Genomic DNA, 24,858 nt, shown 5'->3' with positions numbered 1-24,858 from the left:
CTTTCTTTAAAATAAAGTATCCTACATAGCACACTTTCTAGTTTAACAATTCTTATAACCTAAAACTATATTTAACACACTACTGAAGAGAATTAATACAGCATTACTTTCTAACACAAGACATATAATATTCGTTTTAATATTTGCAAAAAGCCAATCATAAAATACGCATTTTTCACAATCCCCACTCTTATTCTTTGTAAGTCATTTGGCTTGAGCAATATTTCTTGTCTACTTGCATCTTCTGGACTATGCTGGCAAAATAAAATATAGGATTACACAAGGAAGAATATCAAGACAGTTCGAAAATCTTAATTTCTTCTAATACATTCTCCCCCAGCTAAGTTTTAGCATTGTTTTCTAATTTTTGGACTGGTACCTGGGTTATTATATGCATATTTTTTTTCTTCTTTGATTCCTTTTGCTTGTTTCTAGAATGATTTTTCTGTGATCATCAATTTTGAACACTCTGATATATTAAACTTTCCACAAACACCCCTTTCTTTAACCAATAAATAGTCCAAAGCCAACCTATTCTGGTACACTACTGTTTTTGTTTGGCTTTGCTGACTTGATATTAACTCTAATGTCTGGGCGACTTTATTTGCTATCATTTCTATAACTGCTTGGAGTCTTGTTACATGACTCAACATACAATTTGGGGTCAATACAGAGTTAAATTTCTGTGCTGGTTTTACCTTTTTGTTTACTATTTGTTTTTGTTTTGTTTTGTTTTGTTTTTACCAAATCTTGAGCCGTGCCTTTAAGATTAAATGTAAAACAAATCCATCTCTCTCCTTTTGGACATTCAATTCCAAATCTATTACCACTTTTTCCTAAGTTTCTGGTAATCCAATAATTTTCTCCATTTTGCTTACAGGTTCTTAATTTGGATGGGTTATAACAGTGGCTGTTGACATAGGCGTGTGTAATAAAAGAGGAACTTTGGTTTCTTTCTATGTGATGCTTTCGGTAGCATTTGTGACACAATCTTGCTGGTATCCCGAAAGGGATAAAACAACAAATGAGTGCCAGAAACAGGAATAATAGAGGTCCAGTATGGCTTATACTCCCACCTCCCATGCCTGTGAGGTAGCAACCCACAGCAGGTGTATTTGATCTTCTTGGTGGCGAAATACAGAGGCCAATCTGGTCTTGCCCTCTATTTCCTTGTCACTTTCTCTTAACTAATTTCCAGGCAAATTGTTTTTGACACCCCTTAACTGTAGTTTCCCACCGTTCCTCAGGCATCTCTCATTCAACAGGCACTAATAATTCCCATCCATAAAACAAAGTTATTACTTTAACACTTTTTGCAATAAGAGCATAAATTTTGTGAACTACAATACTAATTATTCCCACAATTCAAGCATTCACTTATAACCCAGCTAGCATGTCCAATATTGGGATGAATCAAATAAAGTTTACAGTATGATACTGATGAAAGTAGTACTTCTCCTTCTTCCCTGTACAATTCATGGGCTAAGATCAGAATACAAAAACAGTCTTGACCCCTCTGTCTGAAGTATTCCTCCCCAAGGAGATGTTTTATTCAGGCAGTGCTCGGAACCACTGATATAAGCATTGCCTCATTTCTTAATTAGGTGTTATTCTTTGTACCTTTCTTGGATCATTTGGCTTTTCCCAAACTATTACCACTCAGTTCCTATTGGGAAGTCAGTTTGGTATCAGCCGGTTTAAATGTGATAGTTCATTCCTCAGGTTCCTTCACAAGTCTTTTGATTCTGCTGGCATGAATGCACCCTCTTTCTGTGATTCCGATTGTTGCTTCAGTAGTACCTGGAAAGGACTTCTTAATAACATAGTTATAAAAGAAAGACAATACTGCATTAACTTTTACCATTCACTTTTCTTCCAAACTTTCTCTTAGCTAAAAGCTTTCTCCACAGCAGCCTCTTCGTATATCCAGTTGTGCTAATAGTTGCAGAGGCAAATTCTTCTTTCTGTGAGTTACCGTTAGTTAAATAAGAAAGGCCAGACCAATTTTAACACGAGATGTATCACATCTATTGCTTTTTACTTTTTGGGCAACATTTAATTGTTTGAGCCTTACAAACCCATTCTTCAGAAAAAAAAAAAAAAAAAAAACCAAAAAAACCCAACTTCTTTTTAACAGCAAACAAAAAAAACCAAAAAAAACACCTTCTTACTTAAGAAAAACAAACCACTTTGTGAGGTTTGGAGAGTCAGCAATCTCTGCTCTGATTTTATCTTTTAGTGCTAGCCCCCTCCCCCTCTTCTCACAGCCTTGCTGTCAATGCTGTTCTTCCCCCTTCCCCCACTGCTGCCACTTTGCTGCAGTGCCGGAGCAGGGGAGAGCGGCCTCGGGCATGGGGACCCTGGGGGCATGCCTTGGGTCTCTTTTTCCCCCTTTCTCTCTCTCTCTCTTTCGACCCACTTACCGGGGCCGACGCTGCCATCCTAGACTCGGGACCCCGACAGTCTGGGAGCCACCCCGGCAGTTCCCCACTGAGCCAGCCCCACTCCTGGCCAGCAAACCCGTGTCATCTGCTCCCAGCACCGCCGCCGGGTCACCTCCATGGATCGGTCCCCGCCGCAGCCCCCGAGACCCCACCGCTCATAGGGAGCAGTCAGACACCTCCCAACCTTGGTAACCCCAAAACTTGGCGTCCTCAGGTGCTCCTGACATTCTTTTTCTTTCTATAGTCAACTTAACCTCTTTTCCCTTCGAGGACGGCCCGTTCTGCTAAACCCTTTCCGGACCCCAGCTCAGCACTGAATAACCTCCTAACAACCATGTGTTAAGACACTTCCCTGCCTTTCATGCAAAAAACCTGCATTCACACTTCTGCTCTCTTCCAGCACCAAGATGCTATCATTCCACATTTCAACACCCCACAGTTTGCCAACCACCCCCCTACTTTAACTTCTCTCTTTCTTCTCTTCTTACTTTTTTTTTTCTTTGATTCAATTCACCTCAGACGGTACGAGGTGTACTCAACTAATTTACTTCCAAAAGTAAGCTTACAACTTTTACTAGGGTTGCAGTAGCTGTTATAACTTAAATACATACTGGCTAGCTGTAGCTTACTGGATCTAATATCTTTGATATATAAGCTACTAGATTTTTTACTCTTCCTCACTCCTGAATTAAAATTTTATGAGCTACTCCATTTTCTGTATTTATGTATAGATGATAAAGGATTTTTCTAACAAGGGTAAGCTTAAAGCTGGTACCTAGGCTAGTTTTAACTTCAACTCCTAATTTAACAATATCTTCCTTGGTCCATTTTATATCATCTCTCTCTGTCAATTTTTCATACACAAATTTTACTGCCTGTGTGTACCCCTCAATCCATAATCTATATTATTTCAATAATCTAAGTAATTTTCTGGTCTCCCTCTTTGAAGAGGGAGGGAGAAGGGATAAAATTCCTGCAATTCTCTCATGGTTGGGTTTCCAGCTACCTTTATTTATTAAGTGTCTAAGATATTTTACCTCTAGTTCTACAAATTGCAGTTTCCCTTTTGATACCCTTAGTTTTCTTTTCCCGAGAAAACATAAAAGTTGTATAGTAGCCTCTCTCACTTCAACTTCAGCCTCCTTAGATAGTAAAAATCATCCACATATTGGATAATTTGTATTCCAGGAGGAGTAGGGAAATCTTGTAGTATTGTTTCTAAAGCTTGCCCAAATAAGTTTGGGGATTCCGTAAACCCCTGTGGTAACTTTGTCTATCTTAATTGCTGCTTTCTCCCAGTTTTTGTTTTTTTTGGATCCTCCCATTAGGAGGCAAAAATATCTCCCATCCAAATTTTACTTTCCTCCCTCAATTACCACATCTTTAATGACCAGAACTGTAAAACTTTCTCCTTTTTCCCCTGTTTCTTCCACTGTATATTTGCTCACACTGTAGCCCTTTTGGAATATTCAACGGGCAGGTTGTCTCTGCCCGTGTCTACTACAAATTCCAATCTTTATTCTTGGGGAGCCACTTATAAAGTTATCACAGGCTTAATAGAGCTTATGACCTCCCTATTCCCCCTCTGTGCCATCTCTTTAAAGATTTTCAGATCTTCCACTTGCTTAGGACCATTTTCCTATCTCTCTTAAGTTTATCTATTTAGTTGGAGTTTCTTCTTTTCCCTCTAAAAAGCTGTCCCTTAATAACCTTTTCTTGCATTTCACCTTTGATATGCTGTCTCATTTATTCCCTTGATTATGTAATTACAATAATTGTTCATGTGTTTACTCCCCTCATTATTTTGACCCCACTCAGGAGGTACAGTTAGCATTTTGTCTTCTCCGGGGGTTCTAGGAGATTACTTTTTTTTCCCCAAGCTTTTATTCCAGATATTCTGATTCACTGCTTTTCTCCCCAAGGAAAATATTATTTTCATTATAGACCGCACCTCTTCTAAAGCATAAATTTTTGGACTTAGAAATTGGTCCAACTGTTCAGCTATACCTATGAGATCCTCCAAATATCCCTTTTATTTGTTTATTAAAATGTCTGACCTCAGACAAAGTCAAAGGAGCATTTACAAACCCTGGTCTGCCCCCTCCTATGGGAACCTCTCTTAATGGAAATAGAGCAATCCCGTTATCCCATTGTTTTTGGATTTTTACCTTCTATAGCCTTTCTCCTGTATTTTTAGAAAGAATCAGGAGAGGGCTTTCTTTTAACTGAACTTTTAGTATTTCGATAAGGTGATTCCTTTAGAGAGTTCCCCTGACCATCCGGAGCTGTGGTTACCAAGGGAACGGAGCTCGGGGCAGGACGGGTGGGACTCGGCTTAGCTCTGGGTCTCGGCCCTCCGCAGGCGGGGTCTGCAGGCGGGATCGCCCGAGCGGTGTTCCGGCGCAGACCGAGCTGGAGCGTGGAGAGCCCCCGCATGGCCAATGGTGGCTGATCCGGCAGAGGCAAAGCCGGCGAGAGACCCCGGCTGCAGCGGCGGCAGCCGACCGGAGTCAGGGCAGCCGGGGATGGGACGGACGGGGCACACGGACTGTGCCGGAGCCGGCACAAGGGCTGGGGGGGCGGTGCAGCCGCCAACGAGTGGGGAAACAAACGGGAATGGATGAGGTAATCTTTTGTTCCCAGCCTTTTTCTCTCACCGTTTCTCTTTTATTACTCTTTAAAGATGTTATTTTCTTACACTCTCCACCCCCCCAGCATGTGGTATATTCCTTTTCTTCTGGATTAAAAGGTTTTTTACAAATAAATCCAGAGCTTAATGAAGCTAAACTTCTGCTTGGAAACTTTGAAATGGTCGACGAGCTAACTCACGACATTCTCATGTTGTTTTTCTCATCACCTTTTTATTTATCCTCTGGCAAATTGTACATTTTTCAGTTACTTGTTTTTCTACTCTAAAAATCTTAATGCACCCGTAGTTCCTTAAAAAAATCACACAAAGCCTGAGTATCCCACTGGGCTTTTTGATACATGTCTTTTACTGTTCCCTAGTAAGCATTTTAGTATCTAATTGTCTTCCATGAAGATTTTTCCATTTCCCCAATTTATTCATCACCTATCGTAATTCTTTCTTTCTTTTTTTTTTTTTTCCCCTCAGCTTCCCTAAATTTTGGAATTTCCAATTTTTCCTCATTTGGAGTTAATATTAACTCTTTCAGCTCTATTTTCTGCTGCATCTTTAGCTTCCTGATCTGCCAAAATATTTCCTCCTATTTCTAGGGTCTTTACCTTTTGGTCTCCCTTAATATGTACTATAGCCATCTCTCTTAGGTAATTTTTCTTAAGGTATGTGCTGCTCTAAAGGCATACCTTGAATCAATATAACTCCTTTCTTTTGTGTTAGATATTCTAGTGCTCTTTTTAAAGTATATAATTCACAAGTCTTGAGCCTTCTAGTTTAAGGTCAATAGGTTAATTTCCCTTTTTCTATAGTTTGCATGTTTCTCTCATCAACTTTTGCATGCCCTGTATTTTGCAAGGAGCTGTATTTCTGTTTGCTAACATAACTCCCAAAGGCCTATCTTGGGATATCTCTTCTAGTATACTTTTAGTCCCCTTTTTCCTCTATCCAACTTACTGGTTTTCTGCCCCATTCTCAATATTTTATCTCTTTGTCCCCTGTTTCTGTTCTTGACTTTTTACTAGCAACTTGAATACCGCTTTTCTTTCAACCACTTACACCCAAAACAAACCCCGTGTACACTCCCCCTGGCTTCAAGGAGATGTGCTAAAGCTTAAAATGCATAATCCACAATACTCATACTTTCATTCATCTACATTCACTCACTTTTATTTCTCATTCACCTTCACACATTCCTTTACACCCTCAAGACACAAAGTGGATTCTTATCACCAGAAAATCACAGGTCCCTGTGCCCCCCACCCTTTGCCTTGGGGTTGGCCTCCAGGTCTCAGTATCTCCGGGCCTCCTGAAAGGGCCCTGACTCCGGTTGCCTCGGTTCCTGTTCACCTGTGAGGCTGTCTGCGTGTCACTCACACTCTTCAGGTATGGCTCCCTCACACACTGGAAGACCAATAGCCTGGTCTGCAGGTCACACACGCCCTTCGGCCACAGAGTCCCCACCTGCCCGAGGACACTAGCCTGGTCTGCAGGTCACACACGCCCTTCGGCCACAGAGTCCCCACCTGCCCGAGGACACTAGCCTGGTCTGCAGGTCACACACGCCCTTCGGCCACAGAGTCCCCACCTGCCCGAGGACACTAGCCTGGTCTGCAGGTCACACACGCCCTTAGGCCACAGAGTCCCCACCTGCCCGAGGACACTAGCCTGGTCTGCAGGTCACACACACCCTTCGGCCACAGAGTCCCCACCTGCCCGAGGACACTAGCCTGGTCTGCGGGTCAACTGCCCCTCCCTTCCCACCCGCCTGGGAAGTTGAGGCTTTGTGTGTGACTCACTCTCACACACACAACAAGACAACAATAAGGTACCTTTTACTTTCACATCACCTATTGCAAGTTTAGGTGCTTCTGGCCAGTCCCAGTGTCATTGGATATCCCTCCATCCAGCTGTGTTGTCCAACCCCAGATACTCTTGGGTATTTTTCCCTCAATCCTGCCGCGCTCTCCAACCCCAGATCCTGTTGGGTATTTTCCCTCAATCCAGCTGTGTTGTTCAACCCCAGATGCTCTCAGGCATTTTCTGTCCCTTAACCCAGCGGTGTGGTACAACTACAGATGCTAGGCATTTATTTTGGCTGTGTTGTCCAACCCCGGGTGTTCTTAGGGCAGTTTTTTTATCCCTCAATCTAGCTGTGTTGTCCAACCCCGGATGCTGTTGGGCAAAATTTTCACCCCTCAATCTAGCTGTGTGGCCCAACCCTGGATGCTCTTGGGTATATCCTCACTCCGGCAGAATTCTGCTCAACCCTGCTCTTGGATGCTATTGGAATTTAAATCCCTCAACCCCGCAGGTTTTAGGGGCCCCTCCTGTCCCGTTTCCTAGTGGATTGGGCTAGGAAACCTTGCTCCCTACTTCCGAGGGGTCCAACCCCTCCCTGAGACCCAGTCCCAGTTACCCCGGGGGATTCTTTCACTCCTCTTATCACTCACTTCGTCTCTTTACTGGCCGCTTTTCTCGCGAAAAGTCGGAAACGCAGCATGGGAGACTCCGCACTCACTTGGCAGGTCTGGGACAACCAGCCCGCCTCTCATTCACACACATCCATCTCCCCCACTGCCCCCCCGAGAAATACTTACCAATCCCTTTTCCTTCCCGGGTTCTTCGTGAGCACTACTAGTCTTAGGGGGCCAATTACGGCGGTTTTAGGGAGCCTTTTTCCCTTCTCTTTGTTTTATTGCCTCCTTTTGTCCACCGATCGTAACCTGTGTCTGTCGGTCACTCCAGGGGAAACAGAGCGAGGCTGCCAAATCGGGCAGGGCGCGCCTCCCCACTCTGACTCTCCCAAAGCACCACCAGCGAGGTGTGTTAACCATCCTCTGCTACCAATTGTGAAAAACACCAATCACTTGTTTATTAAATTTTAAATATTTAATAGTAATAAAAATAGTTATAAAAATAGTAATACAATTAGAGTAATAATAATTTAGGCAATTTGAATTAAGACAATATGAGACAATAAAAACAAAGAGTTACGGTCGTCCGGGTACCTTTTCCTGGGCAGCACAAGTCCGAAAAAGGACACCCGTTAACAAAGGATTAACCCTTAAAAATAACAGCCTGTTGCATATTCATACACTTCATGCATGATGCATAAATTCCATTCAAACACAGGATTCGGCCTGGTCATCGTCAACTTCTTCCTCCTAATCCTAACAGCGCCTTCGAGGCGGGAAGAAGTTCCGTTCTTCTGATAAGGGAGCAATAAATTCTTTTTCTCCGAAAGATTTAGGTGTCCTGTGGCTGCTATCTCGCTGCAAGTCCTTTCTTTTAAAAAAAGTATCCTACATAGCACAGTTTCTAGTTTAACAATTCTTATAACCTAAAACTATATTTAACACACTACTTAAGAGAATTAATACAGCATTACTTTCTAACACAAGACATATAATATTCGTTTTAATATTTGCGAAAAGCCAATCATAAAATACGCATTTTTCACAAATGACTTAGCGAGTTTTAGCCACTCTAAAATACCATGAGCTACACACAGTTTGCCTCTCCCTGGTTTTGTTGGAAAGCAATGCTGGAGCCATAAGTGCAGTGCTTATGGCCGTGCAGGTTGGGCCTCAGCAGGGACATTGCACAACGGCAAGGGAGGAGATTTCCACAGGCACTGGAGCGAGCATGGAATAGACATGCAGAGAAACGGGAGAGTTCCCAGCTCAGAGAGACCCTGCAGACGAAGGCATCTTGTCCCTCTTCAGGGCCTGAAAGACACAGGGCAGGAGATCTTTCTCCTTTTAATGCCTTTATTAAAAGTGATCAGCACAAGGCTGGGAGGCCCTTTTAGGTCCTTTAGCAGTCGTCATTCCCCAGAGTGACTCAGAGTAGGAGGAAAGGGTAGCTTTGTTCACTCGGGGGCAGACCTGGGGATCCTCGCCTCAGGAAAGCACATGTGGGTAGATACTCCTGGATCCCACTTTCCCACTTTCCCATCTAGAGTCCTGGCTCTAACCAACATCTGGTGAGGGGCCATTAAGGTTTTCAGCATCTCTGCTGGCTCCAGGCATCACCCCGGATGTCTAGACACTATTTTGATTTCTTAATTTTGGGTTGGCTCGTTGTTTTTGGGGGTTTATTGGCTGAGTTTGGTGGTGGGCTTGCCCAAGTGCATCTTGGCTCCAAGGTTATTTGCAGGTCAATTCCAAGGTCCTCTCCTTTCACTGTCCGAGAAAAGCCATCTACCTGGCTCAGGCGGGGTGGTACTGATACAATAGAGAATTAACGACTGACAGTCGCACGTCAATCTCGTCTTTTCACCGTCGGGGTGCCATCTCCCAGGAAACAGCAGGGCTACGACTCGGGACGGTCCCCGCCCCTAGGACCCACCCGTGCGACCCCCGCGGGCCCCCACCCCGGCTCAGCCGGGACCCACGCCGCGGTGGGGGGGGCCGCCGTTCCCGGGGCGGGCCGGTCCTCGCTGGCACCACCCGTGGGGCTCCCCCGGCCCCGCCGGGACCCGTGCCTGAAGGGGGGGCACCCCACCGCTCCCGGGTCACCAGGCAGCGGCGGGATGGCTCAGGGCACTATCAAGAACAGGTAACTAAAAGGAAACTGTTAACAGGAGATTACAACACGAAATTATCAACAAGAAATAGTTAGAACTCCAACCTGGCAGCTATTGGTTTAAGTTGTGAACTCTGCAACCTTTTAAAAAAAATGGGTAACCGTTTGTTGTTCATAACAAGGCCCTTTAAGGGTCTTCAGGCCTCTTTGAAGAGGAGTTTTTCTCTCTTTAGGGGTTTGGGGGGGGGGGATCCCACTACTTCAAGGATGTTTTTTCCTCCCCATTTTAGGGTGGTTTTGGGGCCGCAGTCACACAAGCACCTTTCAAGGTGGGGATTGTGATAGCTATAAGTGACATTTTTATGGGGCCCCCACTCCAAGCCCCTGAGGGGGTGTTTTGCCTCGCAGGGTGGAATTTTGGGGTTCTCTGTACCATCGGCACGTTAAGGGCCCCCATTATGCTCGGGTCCCGTTAAAAGGGCAACAGCACTGCCGTTGATTCCGACAGCGGAGCCTGGAGAGGGGTTGGAGATCCGGGGAAGGCTGGGGGTCCCAGGGGGTTTTGGGGGTCCCGGGAGGGTTTGGGGCTTTATGCGTGATGGCGATGGGGACTCTGTGCTGGGTATAAACTGTTGTGAGGGGTTCCTGGGGGGGTAGTTGTGTATACTGGGGGTTTTGGGGGTCATGGTGGATTTTTGGGGGTTCCCGGGGGGGGTTTCAGGGGTCTCAAAGGGGAGGATTTGGAGAAGTCAGGGGGAACCCAAGGCTGTTTTGGGTTACCTGCCAATGACAGAGATGAGGATCCCGTGCCAGGTATGAACCTTCTCGTGGGGGTCTGGAGAGGTGTTGGGACATCTGTGGAAATTTTGATGTCCTGGGAGGGTTTGGGGGCTTCTGTATCGGGTTTTGTGGTCTTGTGGAGCTTTTGGAGGGTCTAGGGATGGTTTTGGGGTCCCGGGGAGGTTGGGTTGTTCCAGGGGGTTTGGGGTTCCTGGGAGGTTTTGGGGGTATCTTGGCGATGCTGGTGACAGAGCTGGGACCCCGTGCCCGGTATAAGCCCCCTCACTGGGCACAGGTAGCATCAGCGTGTTCAGGGGAATCCTGGGGGGCCCAGGGGGTCACCCCAACCCCCAGGGGACCCCAAATGCTAAAGGATCCCCAAACTCCCCTTAACGCAGGATCTGTTGTAGGCAGGGGGGCACCAGCACTCAGCCCCCACCCCCCCACCATCACAGGGGGGCTCTGGAAGAAATCTGAGGGGTCACGGACAGGTCAGGAGGACTCCCAAAGTCCTGGGAATGGAGGAACACAGGGGAACTCCAAGGAATCCCCATATACGGTTTATGGGTGATCCAGGAGGAGTTTGGAGGGGCTCGGTGGGACATGAGGGACCCCCAGGAGTCTTGGGAGGGGAGAAGAACACGGTGACCCCCAGGATGGGTTGGAGCTTCCAGACGCCGAATCCGATGAGGAGAACAAGGCCGATGGCAGCGCTGACAGACACAGGGAGCACCAGGGTGAGATTCCCGCTGGATTCCGGCTCTGGGAAGCACGGCATGGTCCGGAGGGGAGGGGAACCCCCATCCCGCTGCTCCACATTCTCGAGGGGAGGAACAGGGGTCCAGGGGGTCTCTGGGACAAGGAAAAGGGGGCTCTGGGGCTGGGAGAGACGGGATGGCCGAGAAGGGGGTGCGGGGGTTGTTGGTGCCGGATAAAGGGGTGCAGGGTGGAACCCAAGCCCGGGGAATGGGGGTGCGGGGGGATGGCGGCGCCAAGGAATGGGGGTTCAGGGGCCCCTCGGTACTGCGGAACGGGCGATCAGAGAGTCCCGGTGCCGGGGGGCCCCCTCAGCTCTCGCCGCCCCCCGGGGCCCCAGGAGCGCCCCCAGCCCCAGCGCTGGAGCCATCGCTGCGCTCTGCTGCGGCCCCGCCCCCTGAGCCGCCTCCGACCCCGCCATTGGCGCCGCTCCTTGCTGCCCGCCAATGGCGACCGGAGTCTCGAGTGACGTCACTGGTCGCCGGGCAAAGGAAGGCCTGGGGGTGAGACGCCCCGGGCTGGCCGGAAATGGAGTCCGGGGGTCCCCGGGCTCGTGGAAACGGTGGATCCAGAGGCTGGGAGAGGAGGATACCCAGGAAAAGGGGTGCAGGGAGTGTTGGGGCAGGATAAGGGTGTGCAGGGGGTCCTGGAAATGGGGAAGGAGATGCGGGGGGTCCCTGTGCCCAGGAACAGGGATTAAAGGGCCTCCCCGGGGAGCTCCCCAAAGCCTCTCTCAGGGGGGAGCAGGAGTTGGGTCAGTAAGTCTGGGAAGAGAAAAGGGGGTGGCCCCGGCTTGGGGGGGACATGAGGGAGTCACACACTCTCCCGGGGGGACACGACCCCCGGGGACCCCCACTCACCTTCTCCCACAGGGGAGGCCGAGCCCCAGCCCAGGCAGCATCCTGGGGGGAGGGACGGGCAGGATCCGGGAGAGGGCAGCAGCTCGCGGGTGCCGCGGTTGCCTGATGACCACAAACAGGGCGGCACCGTCTGTGCCAGCGGCGCGGCCTCAGTTGGCTGAGAACGCGGTCCTGGCTGGTTGTGCGCAGCCTGGGCTCCTGCAGGCGGCTTCGCAGGGCGATTTGCCAAGTGAATTGTTCACGGAGCATTGGTCTCTGCAAGCGAGTCCTGTGAATTTGCGGAGCATTGGTCTCTGCAGAGGATTCCTAAACGTGCAGGACATCGTTCTCTGCTAGGGAGTCCTCAATTCGCACAGCATTGGCCTCTTAGGAAGGTTCCTCCACGTGCAGAGCTTTGGCCTCTGCGAAAGGTTCCTGAATTTCCTTTGAAGGTAAAGATTGACTAAAGTTGAACTTTTCAGTTTTGTCTCATCTGCACTCTGAGAGAGAATGCCAGTGGGAAATACAGGATGGCATAATGCCCGTCTTCTGGTGCAGCAGTTCGGTGGCACGCACAGCTGAGTGGATGAACTATGGTCTACTGATTGTGCTGTTTTTTGCACTGAAGAATGCAACATTTTCTAAATGTACTAGTCTTTACATTTTTTTTCCTATAGTGATTGCTTAAACTGGTGAACAAGTTCTGTTCAAGTTTCAGTGGGTTGTTATTGTCTGGTTATTAAAATTATTAGGGAGACGCCTCTGAATTGAGGTGCAAACGAGACCATATGTCAAAGTCAGTAGTCTGGATTTTATGTAACAGTAAATGTGAGGAAGAGAGAAAGGAATAGAAAAAGCGGGAGAGGGGGTGGGGTGTTGGGAAGAGGGGGGACAAAGAGAGTGACAGAGACAGATTAGGTAGAAAATATCACCATTCCTTGGATCCCATTGGCGTGTCATAAAATCCTCTTCTGGTCTTCTCTGTGGTGAGGTCTCACAAAATGTAAGACTCCAATGGATTCATGCAGATTTGGGCAAGGTGGGACCTCCCAGGCACCTCCCTGGGGTGGGGCAAGTTGGACTCTGTCTATTGCTACTTTCAAATAATATAAAATCTCTAGCACTAGTATATTCTTAGAGTCTGCCATGAATTGGGTTGTGTTACTTTGCATGCCCTGCATTTGGTGCAAGGCCTCAGGAGTGGGTCTGGGGGCACCGTGGAGGTCTTTGATGGGAGGCTTGTGTGCAAACCTGTCCTCAGCAGATGAGTCTGTGGCCATGACTTGCCCACCTTGAACCCAGACAGAGCTGATTTTCCAGACAGCTGCTGGGTTTGGCTTTGTTGTGGATAGGTTTTTCTCCTAGCCTTGTTTACTTCTCCCCAGACCTGAGATAACAGGACAATAGTGTCACCTTTGTCTTGTTCCAAGTTCCCCTAGGCAGCTTAACTCACAGTCCCAAGTTCCAGTCAGGAGGCATTTTCAGGGAGGGGTGGGCTGCGGTGGTCACAGCTTCTTTCTACAGTTTTGTCACAATGGGCAGAAAGTCCTTCATAACAATATTTAAGCCATTAGCCATAGCATTCCAGTCTCTCCCAAGTCCTGTGAGGAGCAGCTGAGAGAGCAGGGGTGCTTTAGCCTAAAGAAGAGGACGTCCACTCTAGCTATTTTTAAGTAATATTTAAGCTACAGCTTTGTCTGTTCTAACTATTGTTAATGTTCAGATTTTTAGCTGCAGTATGATCCATCTTTGAATTGCACAACATAGTGAATGGAGATTTGAATGGATAGTTCAGAAAAAGTCCAAGCAGGGGCCTAACAAAGTAGCTACTTACACCAAACAAGCACTTAGCTACTGTTCTGGTTGAAAAAGGAAGTGAGTTTTTTGGGATGCTGTGGTCAAACCAATCGGTACTCAGATTTGAATATTGGCACCTGGTGTGGCCACTGAGGATATGGACATGCCTCTGAGAACTCAGGGGATAAAAGCAGAGAACTGCCAGGAGAAAGTTCTCTTGGTTCCGGTTAGTGAAGAGTCCAGACCTGCCCTGCCCAGCTGCGGGCTGGGCGGGGGAGGGGAAGCCATGTGGCCGGGATGAGGTAGGCCGGGCCTTGGACAGAGAAGGGAGGTGAAGGGCCCTGCAGGATGGAAGGGTGGAGGAGCACTGAGAGGCATCGGGCAGCCACCACCCCCTCTCTGGGAGAGAGAGAGAGAGAGAGAGAGAGAGCCTGAGCTTGTGCCACCTTGGAATTTGATATCATGTGCTGGCAGCAGGCCCGGCTGAGAAGGAGAAGGGGGGGGTGCAGCGGGGCTCGGTGAGAAGTCGTGGGAGTTCTGGGCAGGCAGAGGCTGAGATTTTAACCCTTTTCTTGAATGATGGGAATGAATGATCTCAATGAGAAGAGAGATGGAGATGAACTGGGAGGAAATGGGCAAGCGTGATGAAAGTTTGTGCACGTGAAAGATGTCGGAAGAGTTGAGAAGAATCCGAGATGAGAGGAGAGGATGGAGTGGCCTTTGGCTGGAGTTGTCTTGTATAGCCGTAGACAGAACGTGTTTTTTTCCTGAAACACAGAGGCTGCACTGGGGGGAGGCAATGTCTTGGAGCCAAGAGAGTGCAGTGATGTTATGTGAAGGAGTGGCATGAACAGAGACGACAGGTGAGGAGGGTGGTAGTGCCCTCGATCTTCAGTGAAGAAGGAGGTCTCGGTTCTTGAGACCCCCTCGGCTCCAGGGGGTGAATTGGGGAGGGACATGTGTCCTAAAAATGAGAGACTGTTGCTTTTTTGGAACTGAGCAAAGCATCCTTAAGAGGGGAACCCTGGAAGCAGCCCTGGTCCAAGCACAGTGGTGAGAGCAGTGGGCATGGAAGGAAGAGGGCATGGTGGCAAATGTTCTCCGGGCGGTGCCACGTGTGACATGGAAACACAAGAGGTTTCAGCTGTGTTTCCTGGGAGAGCCTATGGTACAAGAGATTCTCCTCTCTTCTGATAATTAGCTGAGAATTGATTATCTGAAGGGTGGTGGTGATGAACTGAGAGTTGATTATCTGAGGGGTGGTAACTTGATTGAGAATCCAAGGTTTTGTCTCACTGTGCTGTGTTGGAGATTTGGTGGGGGGAGGAGGAATGTGTTTTGGAAGGTTTTCATTCTGAGTTCTATGTGTGTGTTTCTTTTACATCTTGTAAATTAATCCATTTCAGTCCTTTATTCCAAAGCTGGAGCGTGCTTAGCTCTATTTCTGGTCACATCTCACAGCAGACACTAGGGAGAATACATTTTCATGGGGGCACTGGCATTGCACCAGCGTCAAACCATGACAGCTACTTTCAAATCATATCAAATTTTTAGCACCAGTATATCTCTTGAATTGGGTTCTGGATTTTCAGACTTCCATTGTTGCTTCTTCTAGTTTTGTTGAGGCATTGCCACTCATCTGGGAGACCCTCCCTTCAAAATGACTTCTGGAGTCCCAGAGAAGAGCTCGACACCTCATCTTTTGTCCAGGAAAGATTGACATCTTTCACTGTAAGTACCCACTGGGCTGTGTTTAGGCTGCAAACTCCCCTGGTGTCCCTGGTCTCCCTGCCCCTGTTGTCCAGCAGTGCTGTGAAGCTGCAGACCCCCTCCCCAGCTCTTTGTGCCATGTTCCTGTTGGTGAAGGTTGCCCTGGTGCAGTAGGTAACAGTGTGTGATGTTTCAGGGTCTTGCCTGGCTGTGCCAGCGGAGCCAAGTGAAACCAATGTGCAGCTGAAGCCCTGAGCACGTGTTCTGTCCCTTTCCCTTTGCCACAGGAATTCCTTCTGTCAGGCTGGACACTCACCTGTGCTGCTCTGACCATCCTGCCCTTGGCCACCCGGGCATGTGATGGGGGGAAGCTCAAACTCTGCCCAAAGCCCTGAGAGCCACAGCTGGTCCCAGCTAGAAGAGGTTCCAAAGCAGCTGTTCTCTCTCAGCTCCTGTGTGAGCACAAGTCCAGCCCTGCAGATGCAGTGTACAGCAAAGCAAGTTATCTGCTGCAGCATGTCCAGAAGAAAAGGTCTCAGCACCTTTGTTCTTCAGGATGGTGGAAATCTTCCTGTGCTGGGAATTCTCCCCTGATCTTGGTTTGCCCTGTGTTGATGGTATCTATCCCAAAGGAGTTGCCTTCTCTTGCAAGCTCTGGATTGGTGTGAGTGTTGAGGGCTGTACAGTTCTTACCTGCTCTCGGGCTTTGCCTTGAGTCTGTACCACATCCTGTGTCTCCTTGGTTAATCTTGGCTCCTCTGCCTCTCTCAGCCTGTTCGGCTTCCTTTGTGCAGCTCACAGTCACAGCTCAGGGGCTGAGTCTTCTCCACTTTATGCTGGAATCACTTTTCATTAACAGCATTGTCACTGCAGGAGCTGTGTTCTGAAAGAGCCCTGCAATCAGGCGGATGTAGCAGAAGTAGTGAGAGGCCTTTAGGTGCCACTTCAGGCTCCTGCCACTTCATCTAGCTCTGCTCAGCTTTTCCAAAAGCAACACAGTGCTCTGCTTTCCCTTTGGAGAACCACAGCACACCAAAGCCATGTGCTCCTGGAGGTTTTCCCCTTCACTTGAAGAAATTGTGATTGTTTTGCAGTTTCCCAAGAGAGTTGAGAGGGAGAAAGTAGAAAAATGTCAGCAGTTGTGTTCCAGTGTAAAGAGGAAAAGAGAGACCATTGGAATTTCAGTCAGGGAAAGATTTTCTTAAGTGAGGCTTGTGCCAAGAGTGGGCTGGTGGGAAGAGACAGGAGGGAGTCCAAATCATCTGGTTTAGACTTTTGGAGAGCATTTTGGTGCTTGGGGGTTGATATCTATGAGCTAGAAAATGCATGTTTGCTGGGTCTGTGTATCCCAGAGGGCAGAGCCTGGCCTGCTGGCTGGAGTTAGGAATGCCCAGCAGCCCAGCTTGCCTGCACAGGCAGCAAGAAGGCCTGGAGAGCCGACTGGCTTTTCATCCTGGAACCACACTGTCAGTCAGTGCTGGTCATGTTTCTTCAGGCAGAAAATGCCTTTGAGGCCCATAGTGATAGGCACAGCCTGTCAGTGTTTCTGTCACTTTTCTGGCAAGCTGATTGCTCTCATGGTTTTATGATTCTTCCTTGCTGCTTTACTGCCCATTTAAATTCTCTTTGCCATCTACTTGTTTTAGGAGTTGTCTTGCTGTGTTCTTTCTTTTGCTTTTCAGGTTTGCTTTAATTCCCAGTAAGGCCACAGTGTTAGGCCTCCCCTCTTGCTGCTCTGCCTGCCTGACTCTATCCCCAGAATGTCCCTACCCAAACCTGATCTGCTAGAAGGGAATTTCTTCCTTCCCCCAGGCCAATGTGCTGTTTTGCTTTCAGGGAGCACATTCCCCCTCTGGAACACGACTACTGCATGGCTATGTGCAGGCAGAAGCCAGCAGGTTTTTGGCCTTGTTGAATATGCAGGTGACTTGGTTCAGGTGCTCTGTCTCCATCTGGCTGGTGCTGAGCTGCTCGGCCCTTCCTTCCCAGCAGGCACTACCCTACTGGCCCTGGCCAAAATGCTGGAGCCAGACAGAAGGGATTTGAGTTCAGCCTTGTGAATGATGTGCCTGTGCCTGCAGAGCTGAAAGTGCTTTGGGAAAGGGGCCAAGGAGGGATGTCAGCAGGGCATGGACAGGTCTCCTCTCATTCTCTTTCCACAAGTGGCAAAATCATTGTTCCATGTCTTTGCTGCAGTTTCCTCAGGTGGTGAAGGTCTCCATGGGGAGCTCCCCTTACTTCCAGCTCACGTGCTCCAGCGATGTGTTCCGTGTCGTGCCGCCGGGCGCGTCTGCCCCTGTGCGCATCCGCTTCAGCCCTGGTGAGAACAAGGTGAGACTGGAGGAGCCAAAGCACAGAATGATCTGCACAGCCACTGTTTTCCCTGCACTGTGGGTCCAGCCCATTGCATGCTGTGAGCCTGGCTCCAGTCCATGGGCAGGCAGCCTGCAGCCAGTCACACCTTGGCACGTGCTGTCAGGCACTGCAGCCAGGCCTGGCAGGCTCTGCTTCCCCTCCCTGCACATTCCGGAGAATTGCCAAGGGAAGATGCACAGGGAACAGGATGAAAATGACAGAGGGCTGTTGATAGATCTTTGGCTATCTCTAGGTACAGTGGAAGGGATTTAATTGTTATGGAAAATGCTAGAGGAACAAAGAGGTCAGAGAGCTTTCCTCCTTCCTGACTGCCAACAGCTTCCCTGCCTCACCCTGGGCTGGAGCAAAGATGGTGCTTTTTCACCCCCTCTGTTCTGCAGCCTTGCAGCTGTGCTGTCCCAGAGCACAGCTGACCATGGTACAGCTGCAGGGCCAGGGCAGAGGATGTGCTGTGCCTGTGAGCCCGGCCTGGCACAGGCACACTGGGGCTCTGGGTGCCCTTGGTCAGCAGGAGGTTGCTGAGCTGCAGGGGACTGGGACACCTGCCTGAAGGAGCTCGTGTAGGGCAGGTACAAGCTGCAGGCAGAGCTGTGAGCCCAGAGCCCGTAGCAGTAACACCTAAGGAAGAATGTCCTGTGTTCCCTAGCTCCATGTTCCTTAGAAGGGACTTAGGAATTCTTTAACATCATTAAAATGTAGAGTAAAAATTGTGGTGGCCTAGGGCAGTTCTCTGGATGACCCAAGTGACAAAAGAGCTTAATGCCACTGAGATAGGTTTTGCAGAGTGCACCGGTGCCTTTAAAATGTGACATATTAGTAGAACTTAGTGTTCATTTAAGGGTGGAATAGGTAAATTGATGCCCTTGAAGGGTTCTAAGAAATGGTTTTTCTTCTGCCATGGGGATGGCACTAAATGTCCTGTGCTGAGGCAGTTTCTTTTCCTGCAGGATTATTCCCATGAGCTCATCTGTGTCACTGAAAGGGAAAGGATAGTTGTGCCAATTCGGGCCATTGGTGCCCGAGCTATCCTGGACTTCCCTGCCCAGCTGGACTTCTCCAAGTGTCCAGTCAAGCGCAGCACCCAGAAGACTCTGCTGGTCTGCAATGTCGGTACCCAGGCAGCTCATTACCAGCTGAGCACCCAGAGGTGAGGATCTGTCCTTGTGCGGAACACCTTTGGGTGATAACAGGGCTGGGGAAGAGCACCAAAAGGAGCCAGAGCAGCTCTGCAGCCTGGCTGGAAGTGAGCAGGATGGAGGACATCTGCTCTCGCTTTCCGTGTTCTGAGCAGGATGCAGCCTTTGAGCTTTCTCTGGCCCCGCTTTCCTGGAGGCTGCTGGAACATGCTGGTAGCTGGCTTGCACCCTCCTGAGCACAAGCAGCTTCTGAAATGCTTACTCAGCAGTGTTGGCCAAATAGGCCCATTCTCTGGGAGGCCACAGGCATGTGGCTTTCCAGTGCTCCTCTCATGAGATGCCCAACATGAGCTGTGCTGCAGGCAGCCGGTGCAGTTCCTGCTACTAAAGCTGATCTGATTTCCCTTGCCAGCTGGGGGCACCAGTCCCCTCTTCTGCTCCATGATGAACCTTTGAAAGCCAGTTTAAAATTTCAAACTGATGATTTAAATCTCTGAATAAGGTTGTGCCCCCTTTCATTGAGATTTCTTTTTTTTTTTTCTGAAGTCCCTGTGTTTCTGCTGTTTTTTCATTTTGGTTTGTGTTAAATGTTTGCCAAAAGATTATTAATTCTTCATTGGAAACTTTGATGAAGGTTGAGCTCTTCCAATGCCTCTCAATATACCACCAGCCCATAGGTACTTCCTGCACAGGTGTGTAGGAAATATGAGACATTTAGTGAAGATGTCAAAAGAATTTGGGCTGTTTTAGAAAATAAAAGTATAGAATAACTTTTCCAGAGGGGACCTCTGGAAATCATCTGAGCAAACACACTGCTCAAAGCAAGAGCAGTGTCTGGGGATTGCAAGGTGCCATTGGGAGATCTGGACCTGCCTTTAGATGCCATACAAGGAAACAAACATTCAAATGGACCTAGTTTAAAAGCAGAAGAAAACAACCTATTAAAACCCCTCCATACCTTCTCTTTTTTGCCTGTTGGTTGCAGTAGTGATTCATTGAAAGGACAGATCTAACAGGATGGGAACTATCTTAAGGAACAGCTCACAGTGAACAGATAAAAGGCCAAAATTTAGCCTGCTTGCCCCATCTCTTGGCACTGGTTTTCATTTGGTTATTACAGTGTCAGGGTTGTCTCCTTCACAGCTCTTCTATCTCTGGGCTCAGGGTGCAGCTTAGTGATGTTGGCTGAAATTCAGAGGAGTAGAGCTTGTGTCCCTGGTTTTTGGGGAGCCAGGTCTGTGTGAGAGATGACTGCTACAGCAGGAACAGAGGAGTCTGGTGGGTACAGCCCAGGGTGGGATGTAGGAGAGGCAGGGGCTGATTGCACTCAGTTTTTCAGTCCAGAAAACAGAGTCCTGAATTTGGCTGGATCCTCTTCTCCTGATAATTTGAAAATAAGAAGATACCTTCTTTCTCAGGCAACCCCTGAAGTCACCCCCAGGAGTGTTATTGCCATCCTGCCATCTGAGGGCAGGAGCATGTAACATGGGGCAGGAGTGGGAATGGAATGGAATGGAATGGAATGGAATGGAATGGAATGGAATGGAATGGAATGGAATGGAATGGAATGGAATGGAATGGAGGCAGTGCTGAAGTGTGGCCAGGGATTCCCTTAAGTGGCAGCTTCTCTGTTCTGGTGAAATTTCTGGCAGAAGAAGAAGAACAAAATCCTGTGCCTTGCCCCCAGCAGGCACTGATCCCCTCGAGCCCCAGCAGAGAGCTGCAGCAGTCCTGGCATCACCCCTGGGGCGGATGCAGGAGCTCTGGGGCTGCTGGGGCCTTGTCTTTCCTCCCCTCTCTCCAAAGCCTGACGTCCAGCACATAGACATTGCTGGCCCAAGGCTTCCCCATCAGCCAGCAGTGATGTTCTCACCAGTGGGAATGAGAACAGGTTAGGCCCATCATTGCAGCAAGAGGACCTTAATGAGCAGAACCTGGAGCAAGTTCATCAGCTGTCACTGCTGACATGAACAAAGTTCAGCTTTTCGGATGTTCTCCTTATTTTTGTGTGTGATGGTTCATCACCAAAGTCCCCTGAACACACTTGTAAGTGACAGATTGACCAGCAGCAAAGTACCAAGGCCAGGAACTTTTGTTTCCTCAGTGGGGCTGTAGAAGAGCACAAAGCCCAGCAGCTGCTGGGCAGAAGCACATTTCCCCTGAGCTCTCCCTGAGCATCAAAGCACAGAGTCTTGTGTTTGTCAGGCAAGAGCTGTTCACCTGGTGACCAATCCTGATTGCTCCTGTTAAATCCAAAGTGCACCAACACATTTGCAGAAGCATTTCCAACACATTGCACAGAGTTTGTCAGGTGGGCCAAGCCAACAGTTACCAGCCTGGATGACAACCCAGAGTCCCAGACTGCATTGCTGGTAAACACACAGAAACCTTCTGGTCTGCTTCCTTGGTGTGCTCCTGCTCATGGTGCTTCATTGAGCTGGGATTGGATCAGTCAGACTGTAAATGGCATCCTCCTTTTGGGTTTCCATGTCACTGTATTGCTCTAATCTGCATTTGCACTCTTTCAGAGTTTTGATTGCTCCTTTTCTTAGGGCAGCCTTCATTGAAGTGCTGATGAAATGTGCCCTTTTAGGCTAGATCAGGATGTTTTCAAGGTAAAAGAAACCAAAGAACCACACTGCAAATTCAGCAGTAATTATTCCTTGGTCTTCAAGGGAAAGTTCCTTCTCCCTGTCTGATTCCTAGGCTGTAATATCCCAGGACAGGTAGTGCCCTAACATTTGCATCTCTTGAGGTGAGTTCTATAAACATCAGAAAAGGAGAAATTCCTGAGGCACTCAGTGTCAAGTTGTGCATGCAGGTAGCTCTGAACCCTCTCTGTGCTCTTCACAAACCATTCTCTGATGGGATTGCTGGCAGTGGGACCCTTGAGTCTCATTGTAGAGGGCAGGATGCAGAGTATGGGGGAGGTGAGGTCATTTTATCCCACAGCATCTTGTGGGGGCTGGATCTCCTCAGAAGTGGCTCAGTGGCTGTTTCTGACCCTGCCCTGTGTTCTGCTGACTGTGGTTGGTTTGCTCCCTGCTTGCCCAAATGTGAAAAAAGCCAATCCCTTTTGTTAAAGTTTTAAAAGTTCAACAGTAATCAAATAGTTCTAAAAAGAGTAATAAACATTACAGCAATAAGAATTTGGACAATCAGAGTTAGGACAATAAAGGGACAATAAAAAAGAAAGGAATTAAGGACATCCAGGCATTCTGCTCTGCCACAGAACAGGTTTTGCTAACAAAGGATTAATCCTTAAAAGCAATAGCCTGTTGCATATTCATATATCTCATACACAATGCAAACATTCCTTTCAAACTAGGGATTTTTCTGTTTATTGTCAACTTCCCCCCCTCATCTTGTAATCAGTCATCTCAGTCCCCATGAAGTCTGATCCTTCCTGATAGGGGGGCAGTAATTCTTCTCTTGGGATTTTGGGTGTCCTGTTGCTGTTATCTCTGTGTAAATCATTTCTTGATTTTCTTATTCATTTCTTGAGCTAGTAAGAAAAAATATCTTACATCACGTAGTTTCTATTTTAATATGATGTTCTAGCCTAAAATTACATTTAACACACTACTTAAAACGGATTAATACAGTACTACAAACAACTTCCCAACATAACACATATTATATTCATTTTAGTATTTGCAAAGAGCTAATTGTATAATATGCATTTTTCACACTAAGTGAGCTGAGGTGAGCTGCAGTGCAGAAGGAATCTCATGCCCAGGTGTCCTCCCGAGCCCTGATCCCTCTCTTCGTGTTGCAGTTCTTTCTCCATGTCACCAGCCATAGGAATTCTGGACGCTGGTGACACCATGCAGGTGACAGTGGGATTTCACCTGCTGACCACGGGTGACCACTGTGGGTCCCTGGCAGTGTGCTGCAGCACAGGTGAGTGCTGGGCCCTGCACGGGCACAGGACAGTTCTCCACCATCACTCCCTGTTGTCCCATCCCCCTCCATTCCCTCCTGAGGTCCCTCCCCTGTTCCAGCTTTACCCCAAAGCAAACTGAGAACTCCTTGGTATTTAGGGGCTTGATCAAGTGGATCCCCTCTAACAGGGCTAAGAGTTTTGGACTCCTGTTTTGCTGGGAGTTGCTGAGTGGAGGAAGGAGGAATCCTGATTCTCCACTACCGTGTGGCTATGCCTGGGTGAAATTTTATTTCATTCCTGGGCAGTGCTGTAGGTGAGGTGTGAGGTTTCCATCAGACTCTCTCCAATGCAATGGATTGTTTGCACACCTCTGTCCCATATGCTGCTTCTCCACTGGCTTGTCACAGACCCTTTGTCTGTGTGGCCCTCTACACATTTATTTAGCTCCTGTCTAATAACATTCTCAGGCCCTCGAGTTCCTGTTTGGTGACAAATCAGATTTTTCCTTGTCCCCATTTCCCAGGCAGTTCATGCTGTTTCAAACCTCTCATATCTATCTCCTGTTTGATTTCTAGTCTGAGGAATCCCATTCAGCCTTCATATGGAAGCTGCTCTGTGTTAATCTTTCCTTAAACTTACTTTCCTTTGTCTGTTTTTTATTTAATTTGAAATGCTGCAGCTTGGTTTTTGAGATCAGAACAATATAAAATATTTCAAGACTGGTGCTGCTGTGGGTTTGATGATGATGATTTTCATGGTGTTTATTTTGTAGTGGTTTGTCAAATTGCAGAGCCAGGCTGGTTGTGTTTCCTTGCCTGTGTCCCCTCCTGCTGTGGGCTGTCACTTGTTCCTCAGGGCCTCCTTTTGCTGCCCACATGCTCCCAGGCATGTTTGCTGGTCAGCAGCAAGGGATCCAAGGGATCAGGAGAGACAAGAGTCTCGTGGGATGCCCAGGGGAGACCCTGGGCAAGCCAGGACTGAACAGGGCTCCTCAGTGTGATCTGAGTGGGTCACTGGAGCACATCTGACAAATCTCACTGTGCATGCTGTCACCTTGGGGCCAAATCTCTACAAACGCTCTCAGAAATAAGGTGGTTTAGGAGGTGCCCAGGACACCCTCACGCTGCGCACACAGAGCTGTCAGGACGTGATAAATGGACTGATCCACAGAACTGCTAGCACAGCTAAAAGCTGTGACATTTCCTTCTGTGACCTGTGGTTTGCTCTGTTCCTTGTGTTTCCATCAGCAACTGAGCTGAGCAAAGTCTCCCCTTTGCTTTGTTCCAGGTGAAGAAAATATCCACACAAACCTCCGCGGAGATGCTGTAGAAATCAATGTTGGGTTGAGCACAAATTCCGTGGAGCTTGAGAAGACTTTCATCACCATGTCAAGCCACAAAACCATGTTCATTGAAAACAGGAGTAACATCACAGCCCACTTGCAGTGGAAGGCTTTTCCTACTGAGGAAGGAGAGATCGAAGAGAAGAGGCGGTTGGTGTGAAAGATGCATTTCAGTGGAATCCATGGCCCAAGACTGAAACTGATGCGTGGCCTAAGGGGGGTGTTGGTGCTTCTGAATGGTTTAGGCCAAGTAAACCATGCCTGGCACTGAGGTGTGTGTCGCTGGGCTTCAGGAGCTCAGCACTTGACATTCCAGTTCCATTGATAGTCCAACCAAAGGATGGCATTTTGGGAAGGGAAGATTGGTTGCGATGACTGGATTTCTTTAAGTTCTAATTGGGCTTTTGCCTCTCTAATCTTCTTCCTACATCACCTGGCAACATCCTTAAACAGTTCACCCTCTTTCTGTAGGGGATACACCCTCTTGTTTTCCCCTTAGTTCCTTGAAAAGCTCCTTGCCCATCCAGGCTGGTTGTCTTCCCCATCAGCTTGTCTTTCCACCCACAGGGACAGTCTGTTCCTGTGCCTTCCAGACTTCTTTCTTGAAGTATGTCCATCCTTCCG

General features: G+C 48.3%; 1 protein-coding gene and 1 pseudogene across 5 annotated transcripts in view; one reads left to right on the top strand and one right to left on the bottom strand.

Annotated features, from left to right (window-relative positions):
• Positions 1-24,858, bottom strand: part of LOC132334705 (zinc finger protein 850-like) — a 1,130,993-nt pseudogene that overhangs the window by 1,016,944 nt on the left and 89,191 nt on the right.
• The window catches only part of LOC132334811 (hydrocephalus-inducing protein homolog), a 29,212-nt gene continuing 15,980 nt past the window's right edge, over positions 11,627-24,858 (top strand). The window contains exons 1-7 of one of the 5 annotated variants that reach the window (XM_059860986.1): positions 14,001-14,086; positions 14,563-14,647; positions 15,400-15,515; positions 15,782-16,111; positions 17,691-17,825; positions 18,818-19,017; positions 24,180-24,366. In XM_059860986.1, coding sequence (XP_059716969.1) covers positions 16,109-16,111; positions 17,691-17,825; positions 18,818-19,017; positions 24,180-24,183 — 342 coding nt within the window. In that variant the 5' untranslated portion in view covers positions 14,001-14,086; positions 14,563-14,647; positions 15,400-15,515; positions 15,782-16,108 and the 3' untranslated portion in view covers positions 24,184-24,366. Of the gene's footprint in view, positions 12,440-13,982; positions 14,087-14,562; positions 14,648-15,399; positions 15,516-15,781; positions 16,112-17,690; positions 17,826-18,817; positions 19,018-22,771; positions 22,910-24,179; positions 24,385-24,858 lie in introns of those variants that run through there. The other 4 variants (XR_009488486.1, XR_009488485.1, XM_059860985.1 and 1 more) reach the window with 4 other exon arrangements.

This window comes from Haemorhous mexicanus, chromosome 16 (assembly GCF_027477595.1).
Source record: "Haemorhous mexicanus isolate bHaeMex1 chromosome 16, bHaeMex1.pri, whole genome shotgun sequence".
NCBI lineage: Eukaryota > Metazoa > Chordata > Aves > Passeriformes > Fringillidae > Haemorhous > Haemorhous mexicanus.
The sequence above is the reverse complement of the archived record's forward strand: the minus strand, read 5'-3'. Positions and strand labels throughout refer to the sequence as shown.